Source organism: Mustela nivalis (genome assembly GCF_964662115.1).
Source record: "Mustela nivalis genome assembly, chromosome: 6".
NCBI classification, from domain to species: domain Eukaryota; kingdom Metazoa; phylum Chordata; class Mammalia; order Carnivora; family Mustelidae; genus Mustela; species Mustela nivalis.
Genome location: NC_139025.1, coordinates 91,697,676 through 91,720,476, shown reverse-complemented (window position 1 = coordinate 91,720,476; position 22,801 = coordinate 91,697,676). Strand labels below are relative to the sequence as shown.

At 39.8% G+C, this 22,801-nt stretch overlaps 1 protein-coding gene across 15 annotated transcripts in view; it reads left to right on the top strand.

The window, feature by feature from the left end:
• The window catches only part of FMN1 (formin 1), a gene marked incomplete at its 5' end in the record, with an annotated part of 414,033 nt that overhangs the window by 196,842 nt on the left and 194,390 nt on the right, over positions 1-22,801 (top strand). Inside the window, one exon of one of the 15 annotated variants that reach the window (XM_082734299.1) lies at positions 1,764-2,566. The exons of the other annotated variants lie outside the window; for them this stretch is intronic. Within the exon in view, the coding sequence (XP_082590425.1) occupies positions 1,764-1,895 (132 nt within the window). The 3' untranslated portion in view covers positions 1,896-2,566. Of the gene's footprint in view, positions 1-1,763; positions 2,567-22,801 lie in introns of those variants that run through there. 15 annotated transcript variants of the gene reach the window in all.

Below are 22,801 nucleotides of genomic sequence, written 5' to 3'. Positions count from 1 at the left end.
TTTATTAATAATAATAATAATCGTATGGCATGAGTCATCTGCTGCAAAGAGATGCACATAATTTCAAGTATTAATTGATAAGACAGAATTTTTTTCCCAAATTTGGATGAGGTTTATAAGTTGTATCAGAGGAAATCACTGATATTTGACCTTTTTTGACTTAAAAAATGGCAAATTCATTTATGCTTAATCTAATATATTCACACGTGCAAAGAGATGAATATATGTCGGAATTCCATTCCCCTGGCTGGACTTTACTCTGAAATGGTCACTGGAGCCTCAGGTAGGGATTGAGAAACTGCAGCGGGAAATGCCATGAGGCACCGCCCACTGGAGAGCGACACATGTATTCTATGGTCACTCTTTTCAAATTGGAATTACTGAGACCTATCGTGACCCTTGTGCCCCAAGTCACATACAGAATTATCCTAGTGAACAATTTCCCAGCCTTCAGCCAAGCCATGAAGAATTACTGAAAACTGTTTACCTGACTTAAGTCAGTCTTCTCTGGTCTAGTGACCAGACTAGATATATCCTTGGTCTTTTTAAATGAGCCCAAACCGATGTTTTACTCCACAAAAAATGAACAGTTGTGCCCCACTATTGATCATTCAGTCTGTGTATAACAGGTCTCTGTAAAAGTATTTGTGCTTTTCTTCCTTCATAGGCCTTGTACAGTTAGAATTTCATTTCTGGAATTAGAAGTTATAGGAATATTGTGGTACAGATGCATAGGAAAATGATTAGAAGATTAGGAAAGGAAGTGAATGAAACATCTAGGTTATATTTATGGCAGTGTCTCTTGTTAAACATCTCACTGAGTATTTACTTCTCCCCAAAATAGCAGTTTGTTTGTTTGTTTGTTGTTTTAGGCTAATGAAGTCTGGAAGCTAAGATAAGATCTGCCACTCATTAATAAATAACCTGGGAGTCTTTTGATTTTTTTAAAATTAATTTTCAATTAGTCTTGCTAGAAATTTATGAACACTAAATCTGATATTTTTCCTACTTGAGACTTGTAGTATAGTTCTCGGGCACATAATCTTAGAACTCTTTTAAGCAGTGAAAATCTATAAGTATTTTCATCCAGAAAAGGGGTTTTCTTTTTGCTGTTATATTTTCAGCACATGAAATAACTGTGATTTGTCCCATGTTGATGAATATAATACAGTATCATTATTTGTCTCTGGGATTCCAGCATTAGAGTAGTGGCTTAAACTTGACGGTTGATTGCCAAAAGCAAATGGAAACTCCTTTCCTTTGGCTATAAAATAATGGTGGATGGGCCCAAAAATGAGGAGGGGAGAAAACAAGATTGCATTACAAATCTGGCAACATCAGCCACACTAGTAAAATCAAATCCAATGTTGTTTTATGACTCTGAATTTATGTGAGTGCCCAGGATCAAAGGGCTCCAATCCCACTGGACTACAGGGTCCAAGGTTCATGGCAAAAACTCATCAAAAAGAACATTTTAGTCGTTTAAGCTTTTCATTTTAATCAGCCTCAGTAATAAAAGAGCCTTTAGGTGTCCAAAAACATTTTGCAAGATCAAGAGGCTGTTCTCTCGCTCGTGGAGGCAGCTTTCTTATTGGATCCATATAATGCCTGTGGCCTTAGAGTGTCAAAGGGGCCACCGCCTCCACATTGTTTGCCCTTGTGGGATGGTTTCTTTTGATTCTTCTGTGTATTATGTGATAGTAAATTACGGTGTCTGACGGAAGGACCATAAAATTTTCACACAATCTATCAACCTCTTTCAGCCATTTAAAGTTCGGTCTCTGACAGCAAGCCGGGTACTTTGTAATGTTTGGACAGAAATGGAGTCTACTGCCGGCATCTTGACACGTTTATCTGGAGACGGCTCTGCATGGGAGAAAGAACACGAGACTTGACAGTCCGAAGATCCAGTCTTGAGTCCTAGAGGATGCCTCCCATGACTATAGTTTGGGACTGTCCTTTAAATGGGGAGGGGAGCCCCCTTTCACCACAGAGCTGTTCAGATTACATAGGCTAATGCTTGTGAAGGTGCTATGCAGTGAGAAGAATGAGTAGTTCTGCACTTTGAGCAGGAGACCTGAGTAGATAAAAGGAAGAGCCAGCCAGAGAGGAGCAAATTTAAAAACAAAACAAAACAAAAAGTGCTCCTGGAGAAGACATTAAAGGGTGAAAGCAGAGACCCAGCTAGTTGAATTAGCTCTGAGGAAAAGAGGAGGGGGCATTGCTTTCAAGAGAAGAAGAAAATAAAATAGAATGAGTGCCTCTGTCTCTAGACTATTCACACCTTTATTTCTTTGCTTTGTTTTTAACTTTGGCCCCCATGCATATGAAAAGAACCGAAAGCACCCAATATTTTGTCCCTGATCTCTCCAATGTCCTCTTGCAGACCACCTCTTCTGTATCTCTCCCTGTTTCTAGTTCTCTTTTTTTGGCCCTTGCCTTTCCCCATTGCTCAAATTCAGCTATCCTTTACTTTAAAATACCTTCTCCTGACGGTACTGCTTCTTTGAGCTTCCATCCTTCCTCTCTCTGGCAAAGTTCTCAGACATCAGTCCCAAGTAGCCGATCCTCCTACCACTTGCCTTTTGTTACCTCTATAGGGAAACAACTAAGACCACAGAGGAAGCAGTTATCCCACCCTGCTGGTTCCTTCTTGGTCTTCGTTGGCTTGGATTGTAATCAAGCTTCTGTGTTGAAATCCTTCTTGAATCTCCTCCCTCGATGTCTAGGACATTGAATTCTCTTTTGAGTGTGCTTCTCCATCTTTGCTTCCCCCTCACTCCTACCTCCATGCCCTCCCCCACAAATGGAACCCTGGAAAAAAGTAGCCTTTAGTTTCTTGACTTGCCATGTGTTGTCCCTTGAAGATTTCATTGATTTTTACCTCTATCTAAAGGCTTTTCTGAGCTATTTGTTTGGATTCAAATGCTTGCCTGAGTTTCCAGCTCTGGGAAAAGTTCTCATTTTTGCTGGAAAATCTACCCTGGGGAACTATTTTCAGTATCTCAAAATTTAAAATTTCTGAAGCCACAGCATCAAAAATTCTTATACTCCCAGGGTTGAAAAGACTTGCCTACTTTTCTCCTTCTGACTTTTCCCACATCCAGCCTAAACACAGCACACAACAGTCTTTTTTGGGGGGTTGCCCTATATATTTAAAGTTCCACTGTTCTCTTAAGAGTGAAAGTCCAGGCCAAAAATCTCAGCTATCTTCAGAAACCTCACCCTTACCTCCTGTATCTTATGTTATGATCATTTTAGCTCCATGGCCCTTCACATACACTTGTTCCTTGACCCTCTGATGCTGTCATTCTAATTTAGAGCCTTAGGTCTTGCTTATATTCAAACCATGTTATAAGCTACTTAGAGACTGCTGTTTCTCTCCCTTACCCACCTTTAGTGGCTCACTATTGCTTATCCAGTTAAGTTCAAAGTCCTTAGCATGATATTTAAGACCTTCTAAAGTGAGATTCAAACTTCTAACTGGTCTTTTCTTCCACTATTTTCCTATGGTTTCCCATCACCCTGCTGCCTTCTTTTGCTTGGATTATTCACAATCTGCCCCTCCACCTTTACCAATCCTTTGTGGCCCAGCCCTTGCTGGGCCCTCATTATACATGAAACCATCTCTTGATGTCCCAAGGCTCCCTGCTCTGACACCTTGGCTCTTTCTACCTGACTCCAGCCCTACGCAAGACTTCTTCTCATATTACAGTCATGAAAGCAGAGGTATTGTCCCTCTCCTGCACCCCCAGTGCTGAACATAAGATGGATGTGAACCTTCAATAAATAGCAGAACAATGAAGCTTCTCTCACAGTAAGGCATGCATCAGAGCATAAATTAACCACTGATTGATTTTCCCTTTTTCTTCCTTTGTCATGGAAATTAGATTTCAATCAATGTGATTTTACAGGCAATATTTTTCACACGTAGAGACATGGGAGAATTATAGTAGGACAGCTATGTTCTTGGAAGCTTTTTAGAAGATAATTTTGACAGCTTATGGTTTCCTACTGCGAGAATACTGTTTCCCATTGTCTTAGGTGGACATTTACCAGATGTTGCATGTTAAGACAACTTACAGTGAGTGAAGGATTGGGTGTATTAGTTGAGGTGAAATCACCTTGGACTCATTTGAATGTGTGATAATTTGTAAAGCCATAAATGAGCAACTGCAGACTGAAAGAGCTGATCTTAGATTCAAGGTTAATGGTTCTCATCTTTCCTTCCTCAGTGCCCCAAAGGAGGTACCATGCTCCCGGGAGGACAGGGCTCCTTACAACCGGTAGAATCCACCAGCCAAGGAGATTCACCTTCTGGTTGCTACTCCTTAGCAGTTAAAGGGCTATGCAGGCAGCTGATAGAAGTACCTTGACTAGAAGTGAGGTCTTCTCCCAGGCCAGTGCTCTGTCACTTAAGCCATGGGGAAATCACTCTGCCAAAGGTGGAGAAAGTGCCATTTAAGTGGTAGGCAGGAAAACCATCATGCAGCTTATGTATAGTGGGTGGTACTGAGCCTATGCAGAGGGTTAACAGAACATGTTTAAAACCAAAATCTTTGAATGCATCAACCAAATTAAGCATGAGTCTTTGAAGAATATGCAAAGCATTTGGAAGAAAATAAGGCCACCTCTTCGAAATACCTCGTTCAATTTCAACTTTTTGGCCAGCCTATCACCTTTTCAAGGTCAGAAGGTTGTCTAATACTTTTCTGCTCCTTTCCTCTCTCTTGTCTCTGCAAGATTTCCAATTGCATCCAGGATTTATAAATAGAGCTTGAGAGATTCATTTGTAATTTTCAGATGAGATTGTTGTAGACTTGTGAGATATGGATCAGTGTCCAAATTGACTCTGCTGTGACCTAGACTCAAACTTGGATTCCTACAGCATCACTCACTTCTTGCCCATTAGCAAACTAATTTCCTTTAAAAAAAAGAAGAAGAAGAAGAAGAAGAAGAAGAAGAGGAAGAGGAAGAGGAAGAGGAAGAGGAAGAGGAAGAGGAAGAGGAAGAAGAAGAAGAAGAAGAAGAAGAAGAAGAAGAAGAAGAAGAAGAAGTAGTAGTAGTAGTAGTGGAGAGACAGAGGCTGCCAGCTATCAGGAGTATCTCTTGGAGTGATTTTACATTTTTTCCTCCAACATGCAACCAAATACCACCCATAACAAAAGATTGTTTTTGAAATACCATTACTGAGAAACTGTAAATGTGGCTGGAGGATTTTGCCTAGCAAGCCCCTTAAAAATTATCTTTTAAAACCAATTACATCCAGACACAGAAAAACAAATTTTCCTTCTTTATAAGCTCCAGTTTTAGTACCTGATGCACAGATACATCAGGTTTGGATTTAATCCGACACTTTTATTCTTACCTGTGTTACGTTCCTATGAAAATATGAAAAGCACATGAAAGAAAAGTAAAAGAAAGTGATCGAGAAGGAAACGCATTTGCTTTTATATTTAACAACTAGAGTTGAGATTATGGTATGTTTTAACATAGTAAATTTGGACCAAGAGAAATGATCTTCACATCCCTCTTTATAAAAACCAAAATTCCTTTCTTTCAAACCCCTCCACAATTCTAACCTGTTTCATGTGTGTATCAATACTGTATCAAGGGCATGCAATCAGAAAGCTTTCCACTGCTCTGACGTGTGTAGAGGGAAAGGTCGTAGTCCCAACACTGAGATTTCCTTGTAAGCTAAGTATTTAAGTGTAAGTAGCTTGGAGTTATTTGGAATGGATGACTGCTACAGGTACTGGAGCCAGTTCATTTATTCATGGAGGGTGCATGGCCCAAAGCTGGCAGGTCTGAGCTCTGGTAGCTGATAGACACATTCCATGAAAGAGCAACACGTTGTTGGTATAAAACACTCCAGCAGGCATGCAGTTTGACGGACTTACATAGCTGTCCCTGTATCGTCGTTAACCTGTGTATATAGTTATTAAATTCTGAATGACTTGTGAAGAAACCATGTAGGAGTTTTCAGGTAATAGTGCCCCTTTCCTTTCACATTATTAATATGTGTAGCCATAACATTTAAAATAGAAAAGTTGGTTGAGAGAAAATTATAGCCACCTCAACTTGTCAAAATAAATCTGAAGTGACATTTCAACTTTGCACAGAATAGTTAAACATTTATTTTACAAGCATTGCATGAATGATGCTCGATGTTTGATCGCTTAGAAAATAAGAATTCTGACTTAAATTCATATCGTGCAATTACTGGAAAGCTGAAAAATATGATTCTTGTAACAACGATCCTTTCAAAAAGCCCAAATTATGGAGATGAGGTTCAATCAAACATAATATAGTTTAATCTAAGGTTGGGGGGTAGTGCAGGAGGAAAACAAGAATGTGGTTTGTCCGTATTCCAGGAGGAAAGAATCAAGTAAAAATGAGATCTGTCTTTTCCAAGCTATTGTGTGCGTTGTACTCGAGTGTAATTTCACACGCATCCTGATGTTCCAAGTATCATGACACGTCCAATAATCAGAGTAAATGTTCTGCCAAACCCCATTTATTGTCTTAACTGCTAAAGGCAGTGAGCACCCCGGATTTAGGAATATATAATTAATATCCCGATTAAAAAATAAACCCACATAGAGGATTTACATTTTTCTTAAACCATGGTTACACAAGGAAGAGATTGGTTTTTAAATATTACCTCAGATCTTTGTGAGCTCAAATTAATCAGTGTGATACTTGGCCAAAACTGTTTTTAAAAGTGATGTATATTGATGCCCTATGGTCAGGGGGACTTCTCGGTGGAGATTTAGAATTCCCCGACCATTCTTCCAGGCCCCTCTGCTTCCAAGAGGAGGCACTACAGATGTGCTTTGTCACCCGTTTCCTACCCACCCATATACATCTCAATTGCAAGGACTCCAAATGAAGCAAGCACAGCTCTAGAAACATTTCTGCTTCTTCCCAGATAAGTCTGTAGCTGGGTATGTTTATTGAACTTGATCGCTAATGTACAGAAACTCAGAAAGAACCTAGCCACCTTGAAGAAGAAAGCAGTCACCCACCTTGTCCAAGGTGCTGTTTCAAGGCTTCCTGTCAATCAAGGCATTTCTAGGACCCCTTTCCCTGTCGCTTTGGTGTCTGTCCCTGTGAAGGAGGGTTGGAAACTAAATCCTCACACTTGAATCCACGTGGTATAACTCCTATTTGTGACTTCCTCAATGGTTTTTAAGTGTAAATATGATTAGGAACTATAAAAATTCATGCCAATAACTGTGTACATTCAAAATAATGGCAATTATTAATGTCTTTGGGATAGAATGTTTATTTTGACTAATTTGGGGTCAGTTTGTCAACTCTCTTCTAGGACCTGTGCATACTGTAAAGTAATAGAGTCTGGAAGTCCACTGAAGGAGACAGAGTTAACCAGGTCCGGATGGAGATGGACCTGACGCTTTGGACTTACGAATTTCATGAGGCTTGTTGGAAAGAACACAACCCCACATTGGATAGGAATTTATCAGCTAGGGCCAATTTAAGGGGAGATATCAGTAATCATACAAATGAGGGGCTACCATCACATTTGTCACAGGCTTTGCATGGGCCCTGCTTGGGGTTCCTGCCTCTTCCTCTTCCCTTTGCTAACTGATTGCAGTAGGTTTATAGGCACAATAGCCATAGGGACTTTTTAGCTAGGGACATTGGGAAATTCATTTATTCAACAACTATCTGAACAACTATCTGGCTTTTACAGACCAGGTGCTACTCTTGCTTCTAGGACTGTATCTGTGATCAAGGGAGACAAAACGTAAGTTCTCTTAGCCTGTTTTAATTGAGGTATTTGGAAGACGGAAGCAGGAAGGGAAGGCGGCAGTAGGCAGAGTCACTGCAAGGTGGGAAGAAGACCCGAGAGTTATGCTCCTCAGAGAAAATAAGAGGGGTGGTTCTCAAGTTCAGCTGCAGAGTCCCAAAGGAGAATGAGGAAACATCCACCAAAGTGGGTAATTCAGGGAGCCATTAAGTGTGGTTTTCATGAGCCTTTTCAGTAAAATGATGGTGATGTAGCCTGGATTTTGAGAAACTGCACACAGGATACGGTAAAAATGCAAAGACAGCAGATAGCTGTGAATCTTTTAGAGTATGTCAACGAACATAATGGGAGATTTTTTTCTTGAGGATGGGGCAGGGTTGAGGCAGGTGTTCTCATTTTTTGTGAGGAGGGGGCAGATATGAGAAGAAGGACTTGAGCACATTTTAGGTAGAGGTAAATAGGCAAGAGGAGATTCCTGTCAATGAATATGTGAACTATTGCTTGAGAAGAATTTTGACACATAAACATTGTGTCTTATACATCCTATATATAGGCAACATCCTAGCTTTTTGTTGTGTGATACAATTCTAATGTATTTGAATGTCCATTCTCAGGGCATTTGGATTCTACTTAATGCATTTTTTTAAATTTCTTTTCATTGTAACAGTATTCATTGTTTTTGCACCACACCCAGTGCTCCATGCAATCCATGCCCTCTCTAATACCCACCACCCATTTCTCCCAACCTCCCACCCCCCACCCCTTCATACTTAATGCATTTTATTAAGAAAGAAAGGATGACTTTTATTTAACTGCATTAGGTTCACCTTTTTTCCTAAGGTCACCATCTAAGCATATGTATCAACCCACATACAGGAGATGGGGATGGGTTGTGCTAGTAGCTTCCAACTGACAATGCACTGTAGACCCAGCTAGTTGCTATGAATTGTATCTAATATTAAATAAACTCTGCAGTATTTTTTAGTAAGAGTTTTTCTTGACTTCTTCTGGCTACATTATCCTGAGATTCTTTCACCTTCCATGAAAAGTATATTAGGGAGCAAGATAGGTAATGTCATTCTCGTTTTACAGAATAAGATTGCAGCCTACAACACTGATGGGATAATAGGCCTCCTACACCTTAGAGACCCTGTAAGTATAGGAGGAAACTGCTCTAACTGCACTATGCAATAGACTGTTTTGATAGTTTTGTGGGCCCCCCACCCCCAGTCACAGAGACACCACCTATCAATCTATCACAAACCCAAGGCACACTTTTAACCTAATACCCTGATCCTTGTTCTGGAGGCTTGTTAAGGGAAACATTAATAGAGAAAACTCTTCAAGTTGACCTGGGACTAGAAGACATTAGGTCCTTGTTACTTACAGAAGCAGAGAAGTAGGTTCTTTTATCCTTGAAAATACTTGGTGAACAACTAGAGTGAGAAAATCAGACTCGTCATAAATAACGTGATAAGAAAGAGATTGACACAGGGGAAGTCATGAGACATCACAGTGTTAAAGGCATTGGAACATCCTGCCCAGCGCTCCGAGCTCTCAGTAGACATTGTTCATTCCTCAGCCATGTTGTCACATAGTGAGGATGTGAGAGTGATGCTGAATGTGTTGGGACCGTCTTAGATGGTCCACCATTAACCCCCTCCCAGCCCTGACCAAGACAGAAATTTCCACAACCTGGGCCACAGGTGTGAAGATGCTACGGCATTCATGAAAAATCTTGAACATCTATGTTAGGGAAGCTGGACCTTTTTTGATATTTGTTTTTGATATTTTTTAGCTGCTTTGGGGACTCATCTAACACTATGTCTATTGTGATGCATTTTCTCAAGAAGAGGAAGATTTTGTTGCAAACAAAATCTTGCTTGGAAGTCCAACTGATGAGTGGCATTTTACAAGTATATATTTATTTTACAGTCTCAAATGTATACAAATGTATACATATTACTTGCTATAATGTCAATCTGTAAATACTTTTTAAATTGAGATTATTTTATGCACAGTGAAAATCTCCCTTTATAGAGTACAGGTTTTGACAAACCCATGCAGTCATGTAACCATAACCACAGTCAAGGCATGGAACATTCCATCACCATAAAAAATTCCTCTGTGTCCCTTGGAAGACATCCTCTCTCCTGACCTCAAGCCTGGCAACCATTCTTGCTTTTTCTGTCCCTATAGCTTTGACTTTCCCAGAATGTGATATGAATGGAATCGTATAGTATGTGGCCTTTTGAATCCAGCTTCTTAACACATTTGAGATTCATCCATATTGTTGCAGCTAATAGTAGTCCATTCCTTTTTATTTCTAATTAGATTTTACCTTTGTGCATATACCACTATTTGTTTATCCTTTCCCAGTTGAAGAACATTTGGGTGGCTTCCAATTTTTTCAGTGTACTAGGGTCTTCCACAAAAACAAACAAACAAACAAAACAAAAACAAAAAAACCTAAACTAATAGGGTGTGTGTGTGTGTAGAGAGAGAGAGAGAGAGAGATTTCTTTTAAGGAATGGCTCATGCAGGTATGGAGCTTGACAAGTCCCAAGATCTCCAAGGTGAGTTGACACGCTGGAGACTCAGGAGAGTGGGTGCCATAATTCCAGCCCGAAGGCCCCAGATCTTGAGACCTAGGAGGAGAGAGTGTTGATGATTCCATTCCAAGTCAGGAAGAGACTAATGTCTCTGTTCGATGGAAGTTAGGCAGGAGGAGTTTTTTCTTAGCAGGAGGGTGAACCCTTTTGTTCTATTCAGATCTTCAACTGACTGGATGGTACCCCACCCCCATTAGGGAGAGCAATCTGCATTACTGAGTCTACTGATTGATACAAGTGTTAATCTCATCTAAAAACACCCTCAAAGAACACCTTGAATAATGTTTAACCATATAACTGGGCGCCCAGTGGCCTAGTCAAGTTGACACACAAAATTAACGGTCATGTGTGATTATTAATAAAACTGCTGAAAATGTATGTGTGTGGATTTTCATGTTAACATGTTTTATTTCATTTGGGCAAATACTTAGAAGTGGGATTGTTGGATCACATGGAAAGTGTGTATTTAGCTTTATAAGAAACAGCCAAATTGGTTTCTCAAATAGTGATGCCATTTTACATTCCCATTTGTCACCTAGGAGAGTTCCAGTTGCTCCACATCCTCCCCAGCCCTTGGTATTGTCAGATGGGTCAGTTTTCCTCTCTCCCCTGCTTCCTTTTCAATAAATATGTAGTGGTATCTCATTGTGGTTTGGTTAAGGGATGTTGAGCATCTTTTTTATTTGCTTAAATGTTATCCATATATGTTCTTTCAGGAGCTATTTGAATCATTTACCTGTTTTGAAAGGGAGAGGTTATTTTAAAATTTTTTTAAAGATTTTATTTATTTATTTGACAGAGAAACAGAGAGCCCAAGTAGACAAAGAGACAGGCAGAGGCAGAGGGAGAAGCAGGCTCCCTGCTGAGCAGAGAGCCCGATGTGGGGCTCGATCCCAGGACCCTGGGATGACGACCCGAGCCAAAGGCAGCTGCTTAACTGACTGAGCCATCCAGGCACCCCTTAATTTTTGTTTTAACAGAGTTCTTTTTATGTTCTGGGTACAAGTTCTTCATAAGATACATATTTTTCAGATAATTTTCTCCCAGTCTGAGGCCTGTGTTTTATTTGAACAGTGCTGTGCCAAAATCCAATTTATCAATTTTTGTGATGGATTGTGCTTTTGATGGCATATTTAAGAACTCATTAAGATTACACACTGTGTTGAGGGCATCTGGGTGGCTCAGTTAGTTAAGCTACTGCCTTTGGCTCACGTCATGATCCTGGAGTCCTGGGATCGAGTCCTGCATCGGGTTCCCTGGTCAGCAGGGCGTCTGCTTCTCTTTCTGTTTCCCCTCTCATGTTCTCTCTCTCACTCTCTCTCTCAAATAAATAAATAAAATCTTTTAAAAAAAAGTACACTTACTGTGTTGAGCACTAAGTAATGTACAGAATGTACAGAATTGTTGAATCAATATATTGTATACCTGAAAGTAATGCTGTGTGTTAATTATACTAAAGTTAAAAAAAGAAAAGAAAAGAAAAGAAAAGAAAAGAAAAGAAAAGAAGCTCTGCCTGTACCAAGGTCATAAAGGTCCTCTCACATGTTTTCATGAAGATGCTTTTTTAAGAAACATGAATTCAAATTTAGGAGTTTTAAATTTAGAATCTTAAATAAGCCATGATATCCAAATACTTTTTTTAAAAATCTTACTAGAAGAAAATCACAAGAATCACATTTTATAAAATATATAGTTAAAAATGGAGAGTTAAAAACATTTTCTCTTAAAATCCTAAGCTTGTATTCAGTTAAAACAATCCCTAAGGTTGAAACATATATCACAGGGAATTTTTACAGTTGAATTAGTAACAACTAAGAATGGCTGAAATTATTTGTAATCATACACATCACTCTGCCAAAAAGCACCAAGTATAAATTTAAATGCCCAAATATCCTGTTTTCCTGCTCATTTCTTTGCTTGTTATCAAATAGCAGACTGTTTTGCCTGCACAGAGCGGATGAACCTGAGCTCTGGCTCTGCTTAACTGAATATGGTATCTGTGCTGTAGCAATATACTTCCATGCATAAGTGCAAGACTTAATTTTAAAACAGAAAGAGACCAGTGCAGAGTCACAACTTTCCGAATCAATGAGATTTGTCTTCAGAGCATCTGAGTAGATCCTAAAACATGTCATTGAAAACTTTGTATTCCCCGATTGCCAGAAAAATCAAAAAGAAAAGCATAAATAAAGCCAAATACCTTAGTACTAGATGTGCTGTTAGTATTGAAATGTGGTTTTTTGGTATAATTTTATTTCTTAAAGCCCTTTTTGTTTTTAAGCTAAATACCCTTTTAAAATAACATTTCAACTTAGTGTTTGCAGAACTGCTCAGTTCTGGGATCATGGATCCCAAAACACCTGGTGTGTAAGCCTTCTGATCTTTTTATACCTGTTTATTTTACAGAGGAAGACAATAGCCAGAGATAAGAAGGAAACTTGAGGTTGTACAGCCGTCTTATACTGAACTAAATCCAAGCACTCTGACCACTACGTTAGTGTTTTTTCCATTATGAGACCCAGTCTCTCCAATTATAGAAGAAAATATTTCTCCTTGGGTCCATTACTTAGAGAATGAAGACAATCCTTAATTTTGTGAGCCCTTTTCTGGCATCTCAACTTATATCTTGTATAATGAGTGTGCCTTTTGGCTGGGGTGAACAATTTTGGGAAATTTAAGACATTTTCCTTCTAGTTTCCTTAGAGGACATGTCCTAGGCCAGAGCCCAGGTCTTAATGAAAAACATGTAAACCCTCTTGTTTGTTTTCCTTGTCAATTAACCTATAATTTTAAATCCATTCAATGGCAGATTTATCAAGTGACTAATCCCTAGGAAGACTCAAAGTGGCAAGGAGAAGGTGGTTGTGGCCTAGGCACACATCATTGGTCATTTGTTCAAAAATGTTAAGATAGGAAGCCAAATACCTCCTTGCTATTCAGGGAGTTTAGTTATACATGTGGGCCTGGGGTGGACTATTCCTGTGTAGTAGAAGCAACATGAATAACCTGGGATATGTTTGCTGGACAAAGCAACTGGTGTGGATCTTGGTTTTCTTCAAATCTCAAGGGAAATGTTATGTGTCAATAATAAAAATGTAAAATCCAAGGCGCCTGGGTGGCTCAGTGGGTTAAGCCACTGCCTTCGGCTCATGGTCTCAGGGTCCTGGGATCGAGTTCCGCATTGGGCTCTCTGCTCAGCAGGGAGCCTGCTTCCTCCTCTCTCTCTGCCTGCCTCTCTGCCTGCCTGCTTGTCATTTCTCTCTGTCAAATAAAGAAATAAAAATCTTTTTTAAAAAATGTAAAATCCATATAGCTCAGCGTTCTTGAAAATTGAAACTGACAAATATCTCTTCTCAGCTAGAATGTCTCAAAGTATGGGTTGTTTCTTAAGTATTGCATTTCTCTGACACTTTTCACAAGAACTGATGTGTTATATGTGCTCATTAAAGCTTTTTGAACATTAGATGATAGAGAGACTTAGGTATAAGTGAGATAAAATTTATTTCCAGTCTCTCTCTTCATATAACATGACGGTGAAGAGTAAGTCCGTAAGTAGGAATTTGTGACAATCTCTCCCCTGGTCCTCTTCTTGTTACTAGAGAGCTATGACTTTGGGAAAGAGGTGGAAAGTTTTTTTCTAATTCGTAATCCCAGAGTTTATGCATGTCACCTTTACTTTTAGTACCAGACAGAACTCAACAGCTAGCCCCTCCTCATGTGCTCCCACTTGATAATGCTCTTTAAGTGACCTGGTACTTCTCACTTCCAGAAAAAAATACACAGTTTGGGAGTATTTGAGGCAAATATACTTTAGGAATCCACTTGACAGTTTCCAAAATGATACTATGGGACATAGGATGGCCATAGAGTGGCCATAAGATGGTGTCCCTTCATAGACAGTGTGTGAGCTCAGAAGGAAATATTCAAGTAATTGCCATAATTACAACATAAAATTCCAATTCCTTTCTCTTAATAGAGGAGTTAGCATGTTGGCTTATTGCCTAACCATGTGCAGTCTTGGGTTTGCTCATTAGGTTTAGAATTACTTTCTGCAAAAATGAAGTCTGAAAATCATTGTCATGGATATCCCAAGGTACGTCTATTCTGTGAATTATACTACATTTAGTGATATTAATAACTTAGAAATAAAACATTACCAGAACCTCCTGTGAGTAATGATTTTTTTGTTCTTTTATTCCACAAAAGCACTCTGGCTGCAATTAAGTTTTGTTTTGTTTTGTGTCCCAGGTAGGAACCGCAGTCCAGATTTCAAAGCTTTTTCTGTTTTACTTCCCCACTACTTCCTTGGATGATGATTCATGGTTATATTTGTTTATTTTTGAAGTATATTCCTGAATCCTCATAATAACTATCAGATTGCAAAAATAACATATGACTTTATCTAAACAGCAAACTGAGCCACTGGTGTGTTTTCAGAGCCCCTTAATGAGTCTGCAAATGTACATTTGCATTAATAATGAGTGTTGGGACTCTTTATATGGCTTAGACAATATTGTGCTTTAAATCTTTATCAAAAAAAATCTTTATCAAGCTTTCAAGAGCAGAGCTATATTCTAGGAAGTTTTGAGAGGAAGAGATATGAAGTCTGGGTGTGAAAATTATAGTGTTTTAGAACTAAAGGAAAATTTACTAAGTATTTTAGATCTCTCATTTTGGGTATTAATAAAATGTGGATTACAGGAAGTAAAATATTTTGGAGGTACAAGTAGCTAATGACTGTGATAACCAGAAGCAGAATCCAGATTTTTTGACCCTCAGCCAGTGCTTCCCACTTACCTAGGAACCAAAACCTTCAGATCTATTACCCATTGATCCAGTTCTTTTCCAGAAGGATGGAGGGCAAATATTTTAAGGAAAGCATTTGTCAGAAAGTATCTATTTTTGTGTTGGCATTCTGATTTCATAGTATTAAATGGGAAGGATTATTAATAACTGAGGATCTGGGATAGGGTGGAAAAAGCTCTAAAGTGAAAAGGTCTGAATTTGAATCTGTCGCATGGGCAATTTGCTTACTGTCTCTATGCCCCTCTTCATCTGGAAAACAGTTACGATACCAGCCTTGTCAGAGGTTGTGGCCATAACTATAAACATTAATGTAATACCGATGCATTGTAAGCCATAGGTAGTATGTAATGTTGTTAGTCAATAATTATTATGGACTGCCTTTTTACACCAAAATAAAAAATAATTCAAAATATTTTAAAGACCTAAATGTGAGACATGAAACCATAAAAGTTCCTTTTTTTTTTTTTCTTTGTTAAGACTTTATTTCTTTGATGGAGTGAGACAGCCACAGAGGGAACACAAGCAGGGGGATCGGGGAGCAGGGAGCCTGATGAAGGGCTTGATCCCAGGACCCTGGGATCATGACCTCAGCCAAAGGCAAATGCTTAACGACTGAGTCACTCAGGTGCCCAAACCATAAAACTTCTTAAAGAAAACATAGATAGACAGTAATCTCTTGGACATTGGCCTTAGCAACACTTTTCTAGATAGGACTCCTTTGACAAGGGGAACAAAAGCAACACCATTGGGACCACCAAAATAAAAAGCTTCTATCCAGTGAAGGAAACCATCAATAAAATAAAAGGCAACTTACTGAGTGAAAGAAGATATTTGCAAATGATATATACAATAAGGGTTAATATAAAATATAGATATAAAGAACTCGTACAACTCAACACCAAAACAAAACACCAAAATAATATGATTTAAGAATGAACAGAGAACCTGAATAGATATTTTCCCAGAGAAGACCTACAGCTAGCCAACAGACACATGAAAAGTTGCTCAACATCAGGGAGATGCAAATCAAAACCACAATGGGCAATCGCCTCACACCAGTCAGAATGACTAGAATCAAAAAGACAAGAAACAACATGTGCTGGTGAGGATGTGGACTAAAAGGAACCATTGTGCACCTGTTGGCAAGGATGTGAATTGGTGCAACCTGTATAGAAAAATGGTATGGAGTTTCTGCAGAAAATTAAAAATAGAAATACCAGGAAAAAAAAAAAACAACTAATGGCAGAGATATGGAAGCATCCCAGGTGTCCATCAATAGATGAATGATTAAAGAAGATGTATATATATATATATATACATGTATATATATATATATATATATATATATATTACACACACACAATGGAATATTACTCAGCCATAAAAATTAACTAGGCCTTGGCATTTGTGACAACATGGATGGACCTAGAGGCATTTTGCTAAGTGTGGTAAGTCAGAGAAAGATTTTATTTGTGATTTTATTTATATGTCAAATCTAAAAAACAAAACAAAACCCAAACAGTCCCATAAATTTAGAGAACAAACCTGTGGTTACCAGAGGGAAGAGTTGGCTGGGGGGAATGGGTAAAATGGGTGAAAGGGAGTGGGAGGTGCAGGCTTCCAGTAATGGAATAAACCAATCAGAGGGGTGAAAGGTATGACATAGGGAATATAGTCATTGGTAATGTAATAAGCCTTGTATGGCGACAGACGGCAGCTACACACTTGTGGTGAGCACAGCCTAACACACAATGTTGTTGAATCACTATGCTGCACACCTGAAACTAATGTCACATTGTGTGTCCGCTGTTCTTCAATTTCAAACATAATTATGAAATACTATTATTTTAGCTCCCATCAGTTTAAAAATGGTAAAGTGGAAAGAGTGTGAATTTAATGGCAGCCAGATGGAAGTTTCTTTGTCACCATTTTCCAGGCATGGTGTCTTATGGAAGATAACACATCTCCCAGAAGGTCTGCCTTACAGAGTTGAAGGCACTTTGCACGGGGTCCAGCACACTTGCTTTACGTTGGTTTCTTTTCCCTTGTTATCTTGACTGAACGTCAGCATGGCAGGTGATTCCCAGAGAGGGCGCCATTTTTACACATGTGTAATTTCACTTCGTACTCGACATCCCGTGCACCTGTGTTGGGTTTTACTCCCAAGTCATCTTAAGTGCCATTTTATCTTTCGATGCCTGTTTACTCCTTATCCGGCCCAGTCTCTCTATTTTTTCCTCCTAGCAAGTTCTAATTATATCATTGTATCAGATGTGCCTCATGTTTCGGAGTGTCCCTGAGAAGGCCTCTTAGTTGTAACATGATAGGGTTTATTTTCTGATAAGAACCAAAAAAGAGTATTGATAATAGTTGATTAAAACCAGCTATTGTTAACTTCTGGGGATTTTATCAAGCCCAGCGCCATTCTTTTTATTAATAGAGACTTGTTTTTAGAGTAACAAGTGTCAGCCAGCGACATGGGCAATTACTGCAGCCTTTGTGCAGCCTTCCAAAACAAACCGGAAACCGGGATGCCTACATACAGGGCCGTAGAACCACACTGTCTTCTCACTTCACCTGAGCACTCTGAGGCCCCAATTCCAACCCTTTGAGACACTTGAATGTCCTTGAGCCCTCCTTTCTCTCCTTCCATCTCCTTAGGCTATAATTCTCTGAAGTGGTAAAGCTTCACTGTGCTTCTGTGCCATCCCTGGGAATATTCTAGCTTGCTCCCATCTCGATTGTAGAATTTGGAAGGGTCCCTGGAAAAGATTGAGTGACTCAAGTTGTACAGCAGATAACCTGAATTTTTACTGGTCCTGGCAGCAGCACTGGGAGAGATGGTTCGTAACAACAAAATGCTAACAGATGATTTTTCCACATTGCTTGGCACCATCATGATGTCTTTCATCAGCAGGCACTTTTCCACATTCTTTTTGACAGATGTGTTGTGGGGACCAGAGAAGCAAAAGTCTCCCTCTGTTGCTTAGGTTTCAGTACAGTGTGTTCCTTCGATGATATCTCTGAACAGTGGTAATGTGAAGGATATTAAAAAATAATGAGGATTTGGTAAGGGGAAGGAAGGACCAGCCCCTGAGGAGGCTGAGGAAGTAGCCTAGAGTCCAGTCCCTAATCAGATTAAAATCACAAATGTGGTTCAATTCTACTAGGTAGTTTCTTATACTTAAGGGAACAGTTTTTAACCTCGTTGTGCAGAGTGCACTGATCTATAATATTTTGAGTTGTTAAAATTAAATGTCAACTTTTAGAAATACCCATACATAAAAAGAACCCCCAAACCCCTGGATTTGAATATTGTAGGCAATAGCAGCTATGAAATCTCATAGTTTATGTTGTGTGTGGGACTCTCAAAAAGGAAGTGAACACCCATACCTCTCTTTAAAAAATTTTTTGAAGCTGCAAGTCTAGGTGCCTAGTAGGGGCACAAGGAAGTCTTGACATTTAAAACTAAGGAAATAGTTCAATTCCATAAGCATTTCTGGATCACTAACAAGCCAAGCAATGTGCAATGTTCTGGAAGTTCAAACATGAATAAGGCACGGTCCCCAACTGCCTGGAGCTTTTAGATTTACAAAGAAGATAAGCAGAAATGACTATAATGGGACGTGAACCTAGCAGGTTCTTTGGCAGCAATGTCAAAGAAAAATTCTTGTCAGGAAGAGTCAAGAAAAGTTTAAGCCAGAAGGTTCAGCTGAACTTGACTGAGTTTTCCTTCAGGGCTTTTGCTAGGTAGAAATGAAGAGAAAAGGTGTCTTAAGTAGTACAAATAACATATGTAAAATCATAGCAATGTGGGGGTTGAATGTATGCTGATTCTGTAGTGATGCAGCACAGGGAAACTATAGAGAAGTATCTGGAAAAGTGAACAGAGAGAGGCCATGTTTTAAGGAGCCATGAGGCATCATGGAAAGTATTTAGACTTATCTGCTGTCCTTATGGGGACAGGTCAGAATCAGGAAGGGGCTTTTCCAAGTTACACACATTCCTTTGGACATTCTGAAATGACCCAAGTGTAAGTCTTTGCCACAAAGAGTGCACTGGTACTGTGGCGTCAGCCTGTCTCAGCCGTGCCTGGAGCAGAGAAAAGATTAAGGACAGGGGCTGTTGATTTCAACTCTGGATGCCCTTTGGAATTCTCTGGCGAGCTTTAAGGATATCAGCCCAAGGACACCATCTCAGATCTCTGAGGATGGTCCGTCCTGCTCATCAGCACTTTTTACAGAGCTCTCTAGGTGTTTCTAATGGGGAGCAGGCTGACAAGCATGACATGAGACAAATAAAAGTAGTGCCAGTACGGAAAAGGAAGATTATAACAGAATGGTTTAATTGGGATTGTTCTCTTAAGGATTGTGAATGTGAATCCTTAGAAGGAAATGGATATAGATCACTAGGCGATTGCAAATGGGAAGAGGATGCACTTAAAAATGACAGCAGGAGAAGCAATAAAGTTACGAGCAAAGGAAGGTGGATAAAACATGGACGGCATCTGGTAGATAAAGCTTGAGGAAGACCTCAAACCTCAGCACCTGTCTCCTTTCAAATGAGATATTGGGATGGATGCAGAAAAACAGATTTTCAGCAGAGAGGGAAGCAGGAGAGGGAAATTCCTAGTGCTTTGTATGACCTTAAGATCATTTACCTAGGAAAAAATGGAAGGTTTATAACTATTTTTCTCCCATGTATGAGCATCACATTCAATGTGAATGTAAGGGAGCCTGAAAAGAGAGTCACCAGGGTTCAAAAGCATTACGTTCCTTTGGCCCATCCTCCTCTGTAGTTTTGGCTGAAAGGAACTGGACTTGACATTTCATAAGATTCCCAGGATCTTGGGCAAACTTTGTCTGGGAAGGAGTACATGATTATCTGACTGAAAGTTCTACTTTGGGTTTGATTCCCTAAATTGCTAATAGTCTTTCTAGCTGTGGTTCTACGTAAAGGAGAGTAAAAATAGCACATAGTTTCCACGTGCAAAGTGGAAAGGGCACTTAATAGAAGAAAGTTGAGAGGAAAACAGGGTTAAAAACTAGCTTTGCCAAAGGTTCGACTATTAGGGTTTCTTATTATAATCCCAACATATCAGTATGGAGTATATGGAAATTTGGTATTTCTTTCTCATATGGCAATTCTTCATATCAGTGTATACAGATTGTAAGGAAGCCACCCATGGAACCTATGCTTAGTGATCTATCCCCTTACTTTGGGCATTTTCAGGAGTGAAGGGGTGTTGAGAGAAGACAGCATTTGCAAAGGCCCAGATACATGAGTGAGCACGGTCCTGGGAGAGGCAAGATGCTATGCAAGTGTGAAGCCAGGGCCTATCTGGGGAAGAGGCAGGAGCCAAAAGAGGAGAAAGCTGACAAAAATAAACAGATCAAAGGAGACTTCAGTGTGTCCATGCTAAAAAGGCTCAGTGTCAGGTTGTAAGTAATGGCCAATTATTGAAGAGATATTAAAGAGCAAAAATCTGCATTTATTAAAATATTGTCCTGGAACTAGTATGGCTAAACTGTGGTCAGGAGAATTAGGTGGTTGTTGGCATTCTCTGGATAAACTGATAAACTGAAATAGATAAACTGAAAAGTTGAGGCACTGTAAATGGAAGGAAGAGAATGAATCAGAGACATTAGTGAGGTTTGTTGATAAATAATATGCTGGGAATGAGAGAGAAAAAGCAAGAAATCCAGTATAAGATCCAGGTGTCTGAATGTGATGACTAGGAAGATGGCGATGCCATTAACTGCAGGAAGGAATTTCAGAGGAAGAACAAATTGAGGTTTGACAATGATGAGTTCATGATGAGTTTGAACATGTTGAGTTTGAGGTACTGATTTTTTTTTTTTAAAGATTTTATTTCTTTATTTGACGGGGAGAGATCACAAGCAGGCAGAGAGGCAGGCAGATGGAGAGAGGAGGAAGCAGGCTCCCTGTCGAGCAGAGAGCCAGATGCGGGACTCGATCCCAGGACCCTGAGATCATGACCTGAGCCGAAGGCAGCGGCTTAACCAACTAAGCCACCCAGGCGCCCCAAATAATACGTGGATATTGTTTGTAGTTCTTTTTTTTTTTTTTAAGATTTTATTTATTTATTTGCCAGACAGAGATCACAAGTAGGCAGAGAGGCATACAGAGAAAGAGAGGAGGAAGCAGGCTCTCTGCTGAGCAGAGAGCCCCATGTGGGGCTCGATGAAGTATTGATTAAACATGGAGGTAGATCAGTCAGGAGGGTGGTTGGAGTGATTGATGACTCTAAGGTCCTCTTGGGAAATAACAGTGTATAGTAGTTAGGTGTTGCTGTACCCTATGAGTACACAAGATGGTTCAGAGAGATTGTGTAGTGTGAGAAGGGTAAAATGGCAAGCAGGATGCCTGGGGAACAACATTTAGGGGATGAATGGAGGGAGAGGAGTCCACAGATTGTCTGGAGAGAGCTGAGAAGTGGGAAGAAATTGGGGGTAGGTAGAAGCTGGAGAATTTCAAGGCATCTCTAACTCTAACAATGCAGCCTAGACGGCTGGATCACTGCAAAATGCTGACCAAATGCAACACTCAGATCACAGGATTTCAATGAGTTGGGGGTGTGGGCCTGGGGGCAGAAGTCAATTATGATTTGCTGAAGGGAGAATGGATGAGAAAATAGATCGAGTGAGAGTTGTATATTTTTTCCCCAAAAATTCTGCTGGGAAGAAGAGACAGTGAGAAAGGGCAACTGCTAGAACAAATTAAAGAACTCGCCTTTAGGGGCACCTGGGTGGCTCAGTCGGTTAAGCATCAGATTCTTAATTGCAGCCCAGGTCATGATCTCAGGGTCCTGAGATCTAGATCCACAGAGCTCCACATCAGGCTCCCTGCTCAGTGGGGAGTCGGCTTGAGATTCTTCCTCTCCTTCTGCCCCTCCTCCCACTCACAGGCACACTCTCTTAAAAAAAATACAAAGTATCTTTATCTTTGCTTTAGATGGATAGAGTATGGTGCAGGGAGCCGGCTGAGAGCTGAAAGCAAGGTGATGTGGCCACTGGCATCTGGGACAGCAACAAAGAAACAGTAATCATTGTAGCAAACCTATGAGCCACCTACTGTGTTCCAAACACTTCCCTCTCTGTTGTTTTATGTATATTAATTCATCTACTTCTCACCTGCCTTATGAGGTGGAATCTGTTAGTATCTGCATTTTACTTATGAGAACACTGAGGTCCAGAGAGGTTAAACAACCTGGCTGATTTGGGCTCTACCCACTGCACTAAGCAAGAGAGTCACTGAAACAACGTATAGGTACATGTGTCAGCTTCAGCGGCTTCAGAAGATCATAGGTTAAGAGGTAGATGGGAAGGGGGTGAGAGGGGACCAAGGTGTTTGCTATAGATACAGGTCAGTTGCGTGATAAAGGGAAAGTCTCTCTGTGGAACATGTCTTTATACCTTTTTTATATTATTAAGAAGTTGAAAATTGAAGAAAATTATTGGCTCATCAATGTCATCTTAACCTTCTCGGAAGAAAGTTAGTGGGGAACAAGAAGCCAGAGTTAGTTTGTTGTGGCAGAACTGAACTAGTCATTGTCATGAAATTGACATGTTGGCAAGCCATTCTGTGG